The 17344-nt window shown below is 48.4% G+C and overlaps 1 protein-coding gene across 1 annotated transcript in view; it reads right to left on the bottom strand.

The window, feature by feature from the left end:
- Positions 1-1009: 1009 nt before the first annotated feature.
- The window catches only part of ZPR1 (ZPR1 zinc finger), a 29040-nt gene continuing 12705 nt past the window's right edge, over positions 1010-17344 (bottom strand). The window contains exons 6-14 of the mRNA XM_044282265.1: positions 8231-8353; positions 8051-8104; positions 7156-7222; positions 6769-6839; positions 5296-5385; positions 4041-4151; positions 2781-2870; positions 1664-1729; positions 1010-1577 (exon numbers count right to left, since the gene is read on the bottom strand). Coding sequence (XP_044138200.1) covers positions 1443-1577; positions 1664-1729; positions 2781-2870; positions 4041-4151; positions 5296-5385; positions 6769-6839; positions 7156-7222; positions 8051-8104; positions 8231-8353 — 807 coding nt within the window. The 3' untranslated portion in view covers positions 1010-1442. The remainder of the gene's footprint in view (positions 1578-1663; positions 1730-2780; positions 2871-4040; positions 4152-5295; positions 5386-6768; positions 6840-7155; positions 7223-8050; positions 8105-8230; positions 8354-17344) is intronic.

Genomic DNA, 17344 nt, shown 5'->3' with positions numbered 1-17344 from the left:
CTCATCGCAGTGCAAAAGTCCCTGAAGCTCCTACAGTAATTAGTGCTGAGAGCATTAGATCGCTATGTACCTGGCTGGTGGCCATGAGAAGGGCTTGAACGGCCTCCTGAGCATTTCCCCTCCCAGAAATTTCCCGTTGGGTCTATGGCCAGTCCGTCCCTGAATACTCACCTTGCCTGGTTCTAGCGCTGTGCCTCCTGTTCCCACCGGAAGTGTGACACGCCGTCTACATGCACGTCACTGCAGCCGACCAATCCATGGCTTTAGCTGTGACGTATGCAGGAATAGCACGTGACTGCTGAGGCCACTGACTGGCTGGAAGCAATGAGGTGAATATAGAGGACATGTCAGTGCGGCGGGAACAGGAGGTGCAGCAATTATTATTTTTATTTTTTTCAGCCCATATCCAGCCACCACTAAAATTTTTAGATCTTGGACAGCCCCTTTAAAACACAGCTGTTGGACATTGGCGTGTAACTTTAGTGCTACAGTATGCCACCAGAACCTATGAAGAGACAACCCCTTTAAGAATGTTCTCCTGCCCAGGTTGTTATTCCCCCCTTTCAGTTTACACATTCCTGTCTCTACACCATTACACTGCTCCGGTTCGTCTCACTTTACAAGAATTTTCTGATGTATGGATTAAAAAATAATAATAATAATGCATCCATATATTTATCGGTTTATGCATTAAAGGGGTTCTCCTGGCTTTTAATATTGATGACCTATCCTCAGGATAGGTCATCTATATTAGATCGTTGGGGGTCCGACGCACCCGGGACCCCTGCCGATCAGCTGTTTGAAGAGGAGGCGTGTGCCGTGCCAGCACTGCCTCCTCTTCACCGTTTACCTTCTCGCCGTCGCCTCTGCAGCGGTGAGCAGGTGTAATTACACCTAACCATCCCTTTTATTTCAATGGGATGGATCACTCCTATACAAGTGTATAGGAATGATCCGTCCCTTTGTAATGAATGGGACGGCTTGGGTGTAATTACACCTGCTCACTGCCTCCTCTTCAAACAGCTGATGGGCGGGGGTGCCGGGTGTCGGACCCCCGTCGGTCTGATTTTGATGACCAATCTGAGGATAAGTCATCAATATTAAAAGCCCGGAGAACCCCTTTAAATTAAAATACTGGTATCCTGCAAACCGGACCTCTCCCAGCATCCTGGGTATCTTAGATTTCAAGTCCACGATTTCCACACACAAAAAAAAAAAAAAAAAAGATGAAAAAGCACCGAAAAAAAATGGTGCCCTAATCCTGGGAACGCTCTAGTGGATGCACAGGATAATACTATACAATGGTCGCCAATAGCTCTCAGATTCATGCTGTTCCTCCTCACATCCAGCACCAGGAGAGTCAGTTGTTGGACTTTTGCTATAGGAAGTATCAATGACCTTTTGCTTTCTTCCCCCCATTGAGCGAAGCTGGGATCAGACTGCTAACAGCTAGCCGACGTCTGTTCTTCATAACCCTCCGTTTTCATGTCATTGAGTCCCAGGTCCTCATTCTGTTCATACGATCGCTCGTACTTCTCCACCTTCATTTCGGGATCCTCCTCTGGTGCATAAACATTCTGCAGAAAATGATCAGGCTGTGGGTGAGATACAGACAGCAGTGCCAAGATACGTGGCTTTTTACACTTGGGAACATGGGGGATACCTGGAGATAGCTGTTCCCTGCTGGATCGTCCAGAACAAAATGAGCCTTCATCTGTCCCTCTATGATCTACAGGGGAAAAAAGATAAGGCATTACAAAGTCTAATAAGCAGATGAAGTAATGACAGGGCATCTGTCAGCAGTTTTGTAGCTATGACACTGACTGACCTGTTACATGTGCACTTGGCAGCTGAAGGCATCTGTGTTGGTCCCATGTTCATATGTGCCTGCATTACTGAGAAATATAATGTTTGAATATATATGCAAATGAGCATCTAGGAGCAACGGGGGCGTTGCCGTTACACCTTGAGAGACTGCAACTGCCACGCCCCTGCTTTTTGATTGACAGGGCCAGGTGTGACAATATTTCCACTGCCTGGTCCTGTCAAAATGCAGAGGGCAAGGCAGTTGCAGAGAGAGCAGAGCATCTAGGTGTAATGGCAACGCCCCCGTTGCTCCTAGAGGCTCTTGCATATATTAAAACGTCATTTTTCTCAGCAATAAGCAGTATGCAAATGAGGGTTTCAGTGCACTGAGGGGGCTAGCACTGGAAAGCCGGGTTGCGCAAAAGCCCCCCATTTGTATAAAGAACAAAAGTATTTTCTCAATAACACCACAACTAATTTTCACAGGACAGGTATCATTGTAACCTGCAGGATCAACTCTACTAGGCGCCTCCAATCTATCTAAAAACTGGAGCACAATTAGGGTTTTTAAATGTTTTTCCGACTTGCCCGACAAGTGGGTGGGCTTAGTGGGATGGGTGGGACATTACTGGGAAGGGTGTGTGGTGTAATATGCAACATTAGAAAGCCAACTAATACTTGGTATAGAGTCAGACAACGTATCTATTAGTGTTGAGTGATAAAATGTATGGGCTCTGATGAGCCGAAATAAGTTATGTGACTTTGTTGAATAACCTTGGTAGTTGATTTTTAAGTTGCATCCGAAGCTCGCTTCGCTCAACTCTAGTATCTATCCCTGCACCAGATCCATCCTCCAGCCTGAGCCCCTGTGATAAATCCGGTGCAGGTCTAGACACCGTTCTGAGCTTATGCCTTCTATAGGATTAGTAAATCTGGGCTTAAATTAAGACATACTGTACATGATACTTATTTACCTGGTCAATTTTTTTGCCAAATTCCTGCAGTTTCTCCTTCCTGTCGGACATAGAGCTGTCACCAAGAGTGAAGGGATTTTTGTCAACCACCTGTAAAAGGAGAACACGAGCAAAGTCAGAGGCTGCAAACTCATATTATGCCTTCTACATGGCCTGCTAGGACCTTCTCTATTCCCTACTCGGAATATGGCTAAGGCCTGTTTCACATCTGCATCAAGCAGATCCGGCAGGCTGTTCGGGCCGGGAAAAGCCTGCTGGATCAGTCACTGCCGGAATTTCGGTCAGCCCCATTCACTATAATGGGGACTGGCGGAGATCCGACTGCAACCCGGAAAATATGCCAAGCAGCGGCCCAGACAAATACCACTGCGCCATTACAATAAATGGGGCCGGATGGAATTGACGGATCCGTCAGGTTGTTCCCGGAACAGCCTGCTGGATCTGCTTAACGTACACGTAAAACAGACGCAAGAATATTTTCAGATTCTTTTAAATCGCCTGCGTCTGCTTTTACACCGGTTTAAACAAGAGTATTACGGAGTGAAATCCCAACCCAACAGAATAAACAGCCCCTTCAAAAATCAGCATTATACAGCTAAACTGCGTGAACACGTACCAGGGTAGTGACTCAAGTACCTTTACATCATATAGCGATTCAGAAGTTAACCAACCCATGGTGGGGTCCATACTTACCAGGTTCGTGCCGCTGGGTTTCCACTCTATTGCTCCCCGGCCATCTCTGCAGCTCCGCTATGCTCGGGCATCAACATGGACGCCTGATGTCCGCTGCAGGCCATCAATGGCTGTGACACCTGTGGCCATCAATGGCTGTGACAGCCAGTGATTGGCTGCAGCGGTCACGTGGCACCAATCAACAGAATATTGAGGCAGGAGCATTGCGGAGCTGCAGAGGCAGCCGGGGAGCAATGAAGCCAGAATGAAGCGGCAGGGACCAGGTAAAGTACGAACCCCACCATGGGTTGGCCACTCTCTGAGGTCTTTTTAACTCTTGGATAACACCTTTAACTGGTGGCTTTCTTGCCTGCCCATGGGTTGTGTCTAGAATTGTATGTAGCTCAGCTCCACTGAATAGGATTAAGTTGCAATACCACATACAACCTGTAGAGATGAGGCACTGTTTTTGGAAGAAAGCAGCCACCCACCCCCCCCCCCTTCCCCCCAAGATGCTATTTCATATAAACTCTAGATCTCACATATGAATGCAAAACGTACAGTATTACAGATAGACTCGTCCATTACCAGTTCTCGGATGTCCTTCAAGAGTCCCTCCACAGTGGTAAACTTCCCTCCCAGAGCTCCCATCCCCAACTCAAACTCCAGCTCTGGAACGCTTACATTGCAGGTCTCGGACTGTCGGATAAAAATAAGTAAAGTTATCTTCTTTGTGCTTTATCTACGGATTTCAATGAAACTGTGGTACAGGAATCCATACAACTACAGCAGTACACCCAGAACAAGTGTGCAAAACATCTAAAAACAGGCTTGGGTATACTAAAGGGTGCCTATGAATTTAGTGACAGGTTAGAAGTTTTGACTGGTGAGGGTGTGGGTGCGGAGACCCCCACGGATGGATAAAATGACTGCACAGAAGTGCTCATCTTGGAGCATTGCCCCTTTGTTTCTAACTGTCTGTCCTTGGAAGGTGCAGCAAGTGGACGAATTCATAGAAAATCCATGGGGGGAGTTTTATCAAGCCCCCTGTTCCAGAACAGTGGCATCAAGAACGTGCACATTTTATTTAGTAAAAACTTGCGACTTCCCTTTTACACCACGATTGAAACGTTTTAAAAAACTTTTTAACTGTGTCACGCTTATAGAGCGTGACACAGTTAAAATGACTTTTACGGGTTTTCTACCTCAAGTAACCCCTGAAATGTATTCTGGGGATTCGATTTCAGATTCTGGTGCATGACCCTGATGAAATCCACCGAAACTATTAAAGGGGTGGGCCCATCTAAGATACCCAAGGTATATCGCTAGGATCAATGTCAGACAGAAGCAGGTCTCAGAGGTGGGGCCCCCTCCCTAAGTGAAGAAAGGAATACCGCACATGAGCAGTGTGCTCTCCATTCATCGCTGTGTGACTTCCAAAAATAGCGCACTCAGCTATTTTCAGAAGTCCCATAGCTGTGAATGAAGAGCGCACAACTGCAGCCATCACTCCATTCACTGCTACGGGAATGCCAGAAATAGCTGAGCCCTGGCAGGCGCGGCTTGCTCTGTCATCTTGATAGGAGTGGGGCCCAGATGTGGGCCAAACCCTTTAAGAGGCATAACTCCCCCCACCCCCGAGTCTGTACACCACTTGCTCGGCTACGGGGGAGAGCCAACCAGGAAGTAAAGTGCTCAGCGGAGCCTCGCTGACCCTTCTTTTTAGCAATCGGATGGGGTCTCAGCAGTGGTCAAAATGTCTCATGTGAAAAGTCTTTTCAAGTGATAAGTACCTTCTCACTATTGCATACAGATAAAATGCTATGAGAACAAAAGTACTTACCTTGAGGATATCTCTGGTAAGATCAGACGGATCTGTTATGTGGAGTGTTATTTTAGTACCAAGAGCTTCAATGGCGCCTCCAGATTTGACCTAGAAGAAGAAGCATGCTGCACATTTATATGAGGCGACTGCTCAGGCTGGTCGGTGTCGCCACTACAGGTCACTCCACAGACAGAACGGAATTGCTTACAGGATGTTCGTACCACGTCCAGTCCCCCTTCCCCCTCCTCCCTGCCAGATTTCGGTGTATATACTATGTCGAAATTACACGAGATGTCTACATCTCATGAATGAGAATCAGATTTTAATATAACCTTATATAATAATTTACTTCAACGGCAGATTTAGTGTGTGGCATTTTTCCCCATAGGCTTTTCTTAAAAAAAAAAAAAAAGGCACTGTTGAAAGGATACAAAATTAAAATTCCACCAAAAATGTTAATAAAATGTGCCTTTAAAAGGGGTTCTGCCATCAGATACATAGTAATAAAACCGTCTCACCTGAGACATGCGTTTGACAGGTGAACGTCATGGTCTTGGTCCCATCTTCCCGCCCACATTCTTGAGAAACTTAATGTTCTATAATATGCAAACGAGCCCCTAAGAGCAATGAGGGAGATGCCGTTGCACCTTCTTGTTCCCACCGCTGAAGGGCAGGGCGAGGCGCGAGTAGGTCTTCACTGCCTGGCCCCGTCAGTCACTGGTGGAGGCATGGCATAAGGGGGAGAGAGAGAGCAGAGCCTTCAGGAGCAATGAGGTGCAACGGCACCTCCCTTGTTGCTCTTAGTGGCTCATTTGCATATTATAAATCAACAATTTTCTCAAGAATGCGGGCAACTAGGAAGATGGGACCAAGACCATAACATTCAACTGTCAAGCGCGCATGTATCAGGTGACACGGTTTTACTGCAACGTATCTCCCGACAGAACACCTTTCAAGCACAGAAGAAAATGTGTGTGAACATTCCCTAAAGGAGTTTTCCAACACGTTTTACTAAACTAATTGATTATAATCCGCCAACTTGGTGTAATGTAAATTAAGCCAAAGACACCTCATGCTTACAAGAGTCCTGAGGCCCTTCTGTTGTATCGATAAGTACAAGTCCCCGCGGTCAGACTGTCACTAATCACACCTTTATGGCAGATCATTTTTTGCTAAAATTAAATACATACAGACACAAAAAAGGTGTAAAATGTTCACATCCTTGGTCTGGAAGTCTTTAGATTAATGGAATCCTTGATTTTTATCCATGAATATCTGTAATAGTTTGAGATGCCCAGTGAAGAGGTGGCATCTTCATTTCCTGAAGGATGCCAAGTTATCATCTTCCTGACCAGCTTATTCCTAGAAGGCCAAGCCTCTGGTATATAAATTAGTACGAATAGAGGTTTAATTTCATAACTGCAATAAAACCAGAAATACAGGATAACTTTTTTATATCTCTTTATACTTCCAATAAGAAGCAGAACTGACCTCATTGGTCCTGTGGCCGCAGGCATCGCAGTTCGTGGCCATGATAATGACATCTTTGAAGTGAGGGATTTCTGAGAACCAGTTAAGGAAGTTATCCAAAAGGTATAAGTACGGTATAAGCTAGTTAATTCATACCGTGCACACAGCAGTACAACAAAGCTGTAATCACACCGCAATCCCAGTTCTCTAAAGATAATGAGATGACCCTGATGTTCCATTCTACACAGCAAAGCTCAAAAGTGCGCAGGAAGTTTCAGCCCATTATACGCTCCAGAACTGAAAACCCGCTCAACCAGTTCACTGCTACAGTAAACGCTGTGGATTGTCCGCATGCAATCTCACTGCAGTGCTGTTTCTGGAAGGACGACATGTAGGTGAAAAGGATACGCACTAATTTCATATTGGTTGCCGCAGGAGCATTGCACTCAGGACAGTTAGTTTGGAACTGAAGAACCTGTAAGAAAGAATAAAAGCATCAGCAAATATAGTATATACTCTCATAAACTACATCTATACGATGTCCTAAGTACTATAAGGATTTAGGGTCCATTCACACGTCCGCAAAATGGATCCGCATCTGTTCCGCAATTTTGCGGAACGGGTGCAGACTCATTCATTTTCAATGGGACCGGAATGTGCTGTCCACATCCACATTTGCGGATCTGCACTTCCGCATCCGTGCTTCCGTTTCCGCAAAAAAATAGAACATGTCCTTTTCTTGTCCGCAATTGCGGACAAGAAGAGGCATATTCTATTAGTGCCGGCAATGTGCGGTCCGCAAAATGCAGAACGCACATTGACGCTTTCCGTGTTTTGCAGATCCGTGGCTCCGTGTATCCGCAAAACACATTGCGGACGTGTGAATGGAGCCTAAAGGGGTTGTCTCACTTCAGTAAGTGGCATTTTTCATGTAGAGAAAGTTAATACAAGGCACTTACTAATGTATTGCGATTGTCCATATTGCCTCCTTTGCTGGCTGGATTCATTTTTCCATCACATTACACACTGCTCGTTACCAGGAGTTGTGGGGAGCGATCTCCTTCAGAGTATGCTCCCCACAACTCCTGTTTGCTGACAGATCGTGTTCACACAGCACAATCTGCTGCCGGCAAAGGACAATATTTGTGTACAAACAAAATCGGATTACCCGATGAACAAGTACTGCTCTGCCCGAAAACCACCAATACAAATGTGTGTGTAAGGACCATAAAGGAAACATCTGTACTACATGCGAGTATTCTGCACTGTCCCGACTACTCCTCCTACCTCTACCCAGTCTTACCTCATCCTTCAGATCTTCTGGCTTCTCCTCACCATCCTTCTGGCCATCCAAGCTCTAGAATCAGTAATGTAATAAATAGTTACTCTCACAGGACACACAGAAATGAAAACGTAAAATCCTAATAAGATGCAGCTTTATAGCCATGGGGTAAACCATCCATGACTGGACGTAGGGTCTCACCTCTATTCCTAGTAAGGAGTTCTGCTCCTCGCTCCTCCTGTAGTGTGTAACTGTAAGGGCCTCATCTTTCTGGGGGACAAATGGATTTTCTACAAAACTGTTCCCAGAGGGGTCATCTATGATCTAGGAAAGGAATAATGTACCGTATATCAGACGTGATCCCTGTACAGTATATAACAGCGGTACTGATCATCCTCTTATCACAAATGGTGAAATAAAGAATCTCTGTTGTAGTATACTTTATAGTGGTTGGCCCATATTGCTAGGCTATGCCCCCAATGTCTGATAGGTGTGGGTCCCACTTCTTGGACCTGCACCTTTTCTTAGAACAGAGCCCGCAAAGTGACAGGGTAACACTGTGCATGCGCAGAGGTGAGCGACATGCTTGGCTATTTTCGGAAGTCCCACTGAAATGAATGAGAAGCGCACTGTGCAAGCCCGGCAACCATTCCATTCACTTTAATGGGACTTACAGAAATAGCCGAGCTAGTGCTCAGCTATTTTCGACACTCCCATAGAAATGATTGGAGGGCGGTGTGCCCTCCATCTCCTTGCAGGCTCCGTTCTAAGGATAGGTGCGGGTCTCAGAGGCGGGACCTGCACTGATCAGACATTGGGGTGTATATACTAACGATATGCCACCAATATATACTAACGATATGCCCCCCCCCCCCCCACTTATGAAGTCCATATGCCCTGGACATATTGACATGGAATGGTCTAATGCTTAATAAAAATACCCATTAAAAACGCAAAGAAAAATGGACAGTGTGTGCAGCCAGGTTCAAATATCAATATACAAGTAGCAAAGTCACAAAGGGGATGCCACCTGCACTATACACATATTAAAGGGGTTATCTGGAATTTTTATATTGATGGCCTATCCTCCGGACCCAGACCTCTGCTGATCAGTTATTTGGAAAGGTTGCAGCACTCCTGTGAGAGCTGCTGCCTCTTCCTAGGCAATCGGTCACATAGCCTATGTGCCATTCAGTCCCATTCCAGTGAATGGACCCATCGCTGTGCTCGTCATGCTGCGAGAAGGCCGCAATGCTCGCAATGACATCTTCAAACGGCTGATCGGTGAGGGTGCCAGGAGTTGGACCTCCAATGACCAGCTGCTGATGACCCTACATCAATATCGAACTCTCGGAAAACCACTTTAACTGACCCAAACTCACAGGATTATACATCCCTAATGCTAGTAATAGACTCAGAATATGTCCGGAACATGGACGAGTAAATCCGGCCAGATAAAGTGCGTTTATTTTTATAAGTATCAGAGTACATGGATAGTTATTTATCTGTATGCGGTGTTGAGCATTTAGGATAATTGTAGGTTCGATTGGATTATGCCTGGTTTAACCTCTTAAGGACATAGGGCGTACAGGTACGCCCTTGTACCCTGGTACTTAAGGACACAGGGCGTACATGTACGCCCTGTGTATTTCTGATCACTGCCGTGCGGCTGGCAGTGATCGGAACCCGGTGCCTGCTCAAATCATTGAGCAGGCACCTAGGCTAAATGCGCCGGGGGGTCCCGTGACCCCCCCATGTCGGCGATCGCGGCAAACCGCAGGTCAATTCAGACCTGCGGTTTGCTGCGATTTCTGCAGTTTCTGATCCCCGCTGTCCCTGACCGCGGGGGATCAGAAACTTTAGTATGCCGAAAATATATCTGTATCCCCCCCCCCCCCTGCACCCCTTAGTGATTTTTGCCGGGTGGGAGGTGCAGGGGGAGGGTTGCGGGCGGTGCGGGAGGCGGGCGGTGCGGCAGGCGGGATCGCGATCCCCCGCCCGCCTCCCATTGTGTAATCGTTGGCGTCTAGTGGGTATACCAGGGTGCACATTGCTGGCACCCTGGTATAAACGGCTGACATCGGTGATGCGATGTCAGCCGTTTAACCCTTTCCATACAGCGGTCCGTACGGACCGCTGTATGGAAAAGGTTAACAGCGCAGGGAGCTCCCTCCCTCTCCCATCGGGGGGCTGCTGTGCCTTTGCAGCCCCTCCGAATGGAGAGGGAGAGAGCTCCCAGGCAGCCCCCCAAGCCCCGTCCTTACCCTTCCCCGTCTGCGCAGTTCTGACCATAACTGAGCAGACGGGGAAGGTTCCCATGGCAACAGGACGCCTTCTCAGGCGTCCTGCTGTCCATGGTGCTGAACAGATCTGTGCTGAAAGGCATAGATCTGTTCAGACAAAGTGTAAAATACAGTACAGTACTATATATTGTACTGTACTGTATTATACAGACATCAGACCCACTGGATCTTCAAGAACCAAGTGGGTCTGGGTCAAAAAGAAAGTGAAAAAAAGTGAAAATAAAGTAAAAATCAAAAAACACATTTATCACTGATTAAAAATAAAAAAAATGAAATTCCCTACACATGTTTGGTATCGTCGCGTCCGTAACGACCTGATCTATAAAACGGTCATGTTACTTTACCCAAACGGTGAACGACATAAAAAAAAAAAAATTAAAAACTATGATGAAATTGAAATTTTGCCCACCTTACTTCCCCAAAAAGTTAATAAAAGTGATCAAAAAAGTTGTATGTACTCCAAAATTGTAACAATCAAACCGTCATCTCATCCCGCAAAAATCATACCCTACCCAAGATAATCGCCCCAAAACTGAAAAAACTATGGCTCTTAGACTATGGAAACACTAAAAACGAGATTTTTGTGAACTCACCTGTAAAATCTCTTTCTCGCGTAGTTCATTGGGGGACACAGACCGTGGGTATAGCTGCTTGCTGCCACTAGGAGGCGACACTAGGCTAAGAAGTGATAACTCCTCCCCCGCAGGCTATACCCCCTCCAGCCTGGAGAGAGCATATCAGTTTGTGCCCAAGCAATAGGAGTAGGAGAAAAAAAATCAATAATGAAAATACAGTACACAACCTACAACTGACAAACATCAGTCGGAATGCACCAGAACTGAGGACCATACTGGCCCACCAAACGCCAATATGTGCGGCAAACAGAACACTGGGTGGGAGCTGTGTCCCCCAATGAACTACGCGAGAAAGAGATTTTACAGGTGAGTTCACAAAAATCTCGTTTTCTCGCTAGTATCATTGGGGGACACAGACCGTGGGACGTCCTAAAGCAGTCCACGGGGAGGGAAAAAAATCACACGCCCCTGGAGAAAAAACGCCCTCGAGGATGCGGCATCCGCTGCCGCCTGCAAGATCTTGCTGCCTGGAGCAGCAACAGATGATGGCTAGAAAAGACCCCCGAAAAACTCGGTGAACTTGCCGGAAAACCAAGACGCTGCCCTCTAGAAGCGATGTCTGGAGTAGATGAACCCGAGAAATGACGACCGCTGGACGGCCAGGCCATCACTCCGCTAGGAAGCAACCGACAGGCAGACATCCCAGGAAAAAAAGCATCCCGTTGGAAGACGCCAGCTATGACAAGGACCTCCGAGAAAATCAGGCAGAAAACCCATACAGCGGAACGCGCCAACGCGCCAGATATGGACCAGCAAATCTCCGAGGCCAAAATAGATTGCTGATGGAGAGCCCGCCCTTAAAATACGAGGGAGAAAGAAGAGAAAAACCATGTCCGAGAAGACCCGAAAAGCGGTGACCTTCCGCCAGAAAGAAAATTCTGGCGGAGCACTGCCTGATGCAAATGACAAAGGACAAATGGACGTACAAAAAGAAGAAGAAGAAGTCCCAGAGGGGGGGCTTGTTTGTTCCTGAAACGCCCCCAGCGATCTACCGATCGTCGGGGCGAAGCCGGTTGTAGACCACAACTGTGGGAGCGGAACCAAAATCCAGGTTCGCAGGATCCTCCTCTGGTTAAAAGAAACCGGTAATGGAAAAAAAAACCATAATTGACATATTGACTTCCGGGCAGAGACCAAGATAAGAGAATACTCTCCGTGGAAAAAAATAGATCCCGGATTCCATCGCTATACAACCCATTGCCACCGGTCGAGGAGACCGAAGGGAAAAGGTGGTCAGCAGTCCAGCTAGAGGAAGGACAGGAAGAAAAATAGGGGTGTTCCGTTCAAGGAACGAAATCCCTACCAGTGGTGACAAGGTGTGACAGTCACCCGCTCAGCCTGGCTTGGGGGGACCGTAGTCCACCCCCGGAAGGAGCAGTGAAAGGAATGACCACCATCGCTTGATGTGACACAGAAGTAACCATAACTGAAGGAAGGAATCACTGTAGTGGTAGACGAGTGCCACAGGGACTAAGTAAACATATCTGACGGACAGTATCACCGTAGTGGTAGACGAGTGCCACAGGGACTAAGCTACCCAGTCGAGCGCGCCCAAGTAAGGTGCTGATAGCTATGGCACTGACGCCAATGCAAAACCCGAGTTGACGACACAAGAACAATAGTCGTCAGAGCAACGGACAGTTAACAGTAATGAAGACCACTGAGAGGTCAGGGCAAGCCCATTGCCATCAGGGACTGGCACTGTACAGATCTCTTGGTAATGAAATACACCCTTGAGGAGGAGCCCATACAAAGGAAGCTGCCAGAGTAACGCAAAGGCCACACTCCCGCTGAGGAGGATGCCACACCGTACAGGATACCAATCCCAGAGTCGGAAGAAACCGCCGTCTGACGAAGGAACTGTGCAATAGGAATGTTCAGTAGGAACCCTAGCATGTAGTGGAGATGCAAATACCCTTTGTACAGTAATAGCTACCGCCTGCTCCTCCCAGCGTAAAACTGAGGGAGAGGCCTAAGGACACCCAGAAGTAGCATGGAACCAAGCTAACTCAGTCAACCAGAGCCATTCTGAGGCATTCCATCTAAAAAGGGGGCAAAACCAGAGCAACCGCCGAAGCAGTGTCAGGGTAGAACCCCTATCTGAGGGGGCTGACCCACTGCCATGAGTTCGATCTCCGGCCCTTGTGAGAACTACCCTTGCTTTTTTTTTTTTTTTTTTGTCAGAAGTGGGATCTGAACCCACGCCTCCATTTGGAGACCCGAACACCCATACACGGAAGAGATTAACTCGAGTCTGGCACATTAGACCACTCGGCCATCCTGACTTAGAGAACACGCTGTAGTAGTCAATGCAGAATGCCAGCAAAACACCCTCACCTAATGAGGAAGAGTGGTGGCCCAGAATACGGAGTCAGTGCAACCTTGGGCTCGCTGGGTCGTAATCCCAACATTTGTATAATGGCGTGCACCCACACGCTGTAGAGGACCAAGTTCTGACCGACCTGAACGGTGGAGGCCCATAGGGATGGGAATCTAGGGCACCTGAAGAGCTGCTGAGCGACTCCCTTAAGAGAACAAGGAACGACCTATCTGCGCCAACCACCAGTACCAGAAGAGACGGGAGGATACAGTATGGGAGCAGTCCCAGTATCCATATACCTCTAGATGAAGAGTACCAGGCACCAATGGCAACGACTGTTGCCGCGGCCCACCCGTGAAGGAAGCCACGGCATGTAGTGCGGAGGCTTAGTTGAATTAAAGCATGCATAGATGCTCAGTGATTTCCCGTTAGATGTAGAAGGGGGTAATGCCACGACTGTTGAATAGTATTCAGTGGTAGCGCAACCCTCCGTCAAGGAAGGAAGGTAGGGAGATAACAGAACCGCATCCAACGGTAGTGTAATAACCCCCTCCCTGGAGGGGGTAACGCGTACTGTAAGCACTACCCTCAATGGAAGTGCAACCACTCCACCTATGAAGGGGAGAAAAATATATAGGGAGTACTGTATCCTGAGGTTAGCGCCAGTACCTAACCTATGGCAGGGGGTAATGCACCCAGTAGGAATTGACCCCTATGGCAGAGAATTACACCCCTATCGAAGAGGATAATGCATACGAATAGTCCCGTTCCCGGTGGGTAGAGAATTCCTCCACCTAAGCAAGGTGGTAATACTTACAGCAAACATTGCCACCCGCGATAAAGCCATAACGCCTCCTATAAGAGAGGCTAATGCATAACGCCAGTACTGTACCCAGTGGAACAGCAATCCGTCAACAACCGAAAGGGGAGACGCAAATGGCTGGCACTGACCAGTGCAAGTGCCGTCAGTCCACCTGTGGAAGGAGGGAATACAAAGGGTAAGTACTGTATCCAGTAGCAAAGCAAATGCCGCCTAAGGAAGGGGCAATGCAGACAATCAGTACTGCCGGTAGCATGGATGCAGTCTAGAAGGTCCATATCAGAGTCCGCAGAACTGTTCCCTGTTCCCTCAGAACCAACCCCTGTCAGAAGGGAGGGTTCTGAATATCACCCTAATGAGGAAGGATGGAGGTGCGGAGGAGACCGAGGAGGAATGTCCTGCTCGTGCGCAGCTCTACCTCTTAGCATCCAGCCATGGCAGTTGCAGGCTGTGACAGCGGTGATATAACCATCAAAACACCCAGGAGGTGGAATCGGCATCCCTACCTGACCGCTCACAGGATTGTGTGGGCGGTACTCAATCGACCCACAATCCAGGAGGGTGGATTGGGAACTGCCAGAGGTCCTCCATTGGATTGCGCATGTGGATTAACAACCAAATGACCCAAGAGGGTGGATTGGGAATCCAGCAGCTGTGTTCCCCTGGCTTGTGCAGGTGGAGCATTATCAACCAAACGGCCCCGTAGGGCGGATTGGGAATCCTGCATCTGTGTTCCCCCCGGATCCGTGCAGGTGGAGCATTATCAACCAAACGGCCCCGTAGGGCGGATTGGGAATCCTTCAGATGTGCTCCCCCGGATCCGTGCAGGTGGAGTATTATCAACCAACGGCCTCAGCGGGCGGATTGGGAATCCTCAGATGTGCTCCCCTGGATTTGTGCAGGTGGAGCATTAATCAACCAAACGACCCCGTAGGGCGGATTGGGAATCCTTCAGATGCGCTCCCCTGTATTTTTGTAGGTGGAGTATTATCAACCAAACGGCCCCAGCGGGCGGATTGGGAATCCTCCAGATGTGCTCCCCTGTATGTGTGCAGGTGGAGTAATATCAACCAAACAGCCCAACGGGCGGATTGGGAATCCTGCAGATGTGCTCCCCTGCATTTGTGCAGGTGGAGCATTATCAACCAAACGGCCTCAGCGGGCGGATTGGGAATCCTTCAGATGTGCTCCCCTGTATTTGTGCAGGTGGAGCATTATCAACCAAACGGCCCGTATGGCGGATTGGGAATCCCTCAGATGTGCTCCCCTGGATTTCACCTGTGGTGGCCTATGCACCAGACGACCCAGAAGGTGGTCTGGGAATTCTTCATGTGTGCATTCTCAACTAAACAGCCCCGGAGGGCGGATTAGGAAACTGTGAGCAATCCTGCCCTGTCCAGATAGGACATGGGCCCAGCCCCATACCCCACCACCAGGGTGGACATGCCGGCAGGAAGGGGTTAGGGTTAACTTCCTAATCTAAGGTAATTGGCATGCAGAAAGGGGACACTCAGATAATGCAGTGCCGGCTGCAAACAAACGACTTGCCACAAAGGGTTAACCCAGCTCAGAGGACCAGATGCGGAGCTCAGCGGGGCACCTGGGGGAGGAGCGACAGCTAGTCGGGGAGAATCCGCGCCAAAAGGACGAACCCGCCCCCTCCATAACTGGAATGAAAGTTGCGGCCTAGTAGGCCGCAAAAGCCGGGACATAAAGTTCGGCGCACAGCCGACCGGGCGGTACTGCCGGTCGGTTACCACAGCGGGGCCTGAAGGGCAACCGCCGATGTCTGCCCACTGATTTGGAGGGGGAGTGTCCACTCTCGCTGCGGGAACCCATCCCGTGCCGCTAAAACAACTGCACGGGCTGAATCCCGGTAGGCCCGAAGAGGAGCCGGGGGCTAAATTTTTGGCGCCGGCCAAACGAATAGCCGGCCGGGAGTGGAGTGACCGGAGCGGCGCTCTGCAAGTGCCCTGGCTGAACATCGGCCGCGGGAGCTCACCCCGCAGGCCGTACAACTGGACCAGAATCTGAGGAGAACCCAGGCCCCCCGTATGGACAGAAGCCCAAACCTACATTGGGCCTGAGGTAATGTGGGGCCCTCACCATGAATGGCCCACCTGAGGAAAAAGGTCCTCCATCTTATGATGAGGTGACCGGGGGGGGAAGGGAGAAGGGGGAGGGGAAGGGCCGAGGTACTTACCCAATACGGACTACTCACCCCATCTTCATCCTCTTCTCTTCACCCTTTCTCAGAGTACCAGCAGGGTCACCTCTTCAGCCGCTGGCACACGAAGTGGCAGGAGACTGGAATGGCGGAGGGTCTCGCCGGATTCAGGTGACCCCCTTGGCTGGCGGGAAGCAGGGGAGCTGGGCTGCCCTGGTCCACTTTCGTTTCTTGGGGAGGGCGAGCGGTGAGGGATTCCGACACCGGCCTTGCTCCCGGGGTAGACAGAGTGGCTAGGCGACTCTGTTTCCCCAACCTAAAAGAGGAAAAAGATAAAATAATAAAAGTAAGCCGCCCTGCAAAGCAGGGAGGTCTGCCTCCTACGACACTAAGCTAAAAACTGATATGCTCTCTCCAGGCTGGAGGGGGTATAGCCTGCGGGGGAGGAGTTATCACTTCTTAGCCTAGTGTCGCCTCCTAGTGGCAGCAAGCAGCTATACCCACGGTCTGTGTCCCCCAATGATACTAGCGAGAAACATGATTTTTTTTGTTTCAAAAATGAAATCATTGTGTAAAACTTACATAAATAAAAAAAGTATACATATTGGGTATCGCCGCGTCCGTATCGACCGGCTCTATAAAAATATCACATGACCTAACCCCTCAGGTGACCACCGTAAAAAAAAAAAAAAAGAAACGGTGTAAAAAAAGCAATTTTTTGTCATCTTACTTCACAAAAAGTGTAACAGCAAGCGATCAAAAAGTCATATGCACCCCAAAATAGTGCCAATAAAACCGTAATCTCATCCCGCAAAAAATGAGACCCTACTTGAGATAATCGCCCAAAAACTAAAAAAAACTATGGCTCTTAGACTATGGAGACACTAAAACTTTTTTTTGTTTTAAAAATTAATTCATTGTGTAAAACTTACATAAATAAAAAAAATTGTATACATATTAGGTATCGCCGCGTCCGTGACAACCTGCTCTATAAAATTACCACATGATCTAACCTGTCAGATGAATGTTGTAAATAACAAAAAAAAAAAGGTGCCAAAAAAGCTATTTCT

The sequence above is a fragment of the Bufo gargarizans genome, chromosome 2 (assembly GCF_014858855.1).
Source record: "Bufo gargarizans isolate SCDJY-AF-19 chromosome 2, ASM1485885v1, whole genome shotgun sequence".
NCBI lineage: Eukaryota > Metazoa > Chordata > Amphibia > Anura > Bufonidae > Bufo > Bufo gargarizans.
The sequence above is the reverse complement of the archived record's forward strand: the minus strand, read 5'-3'. Positions and strand labels throughout refer to the sequence as shown.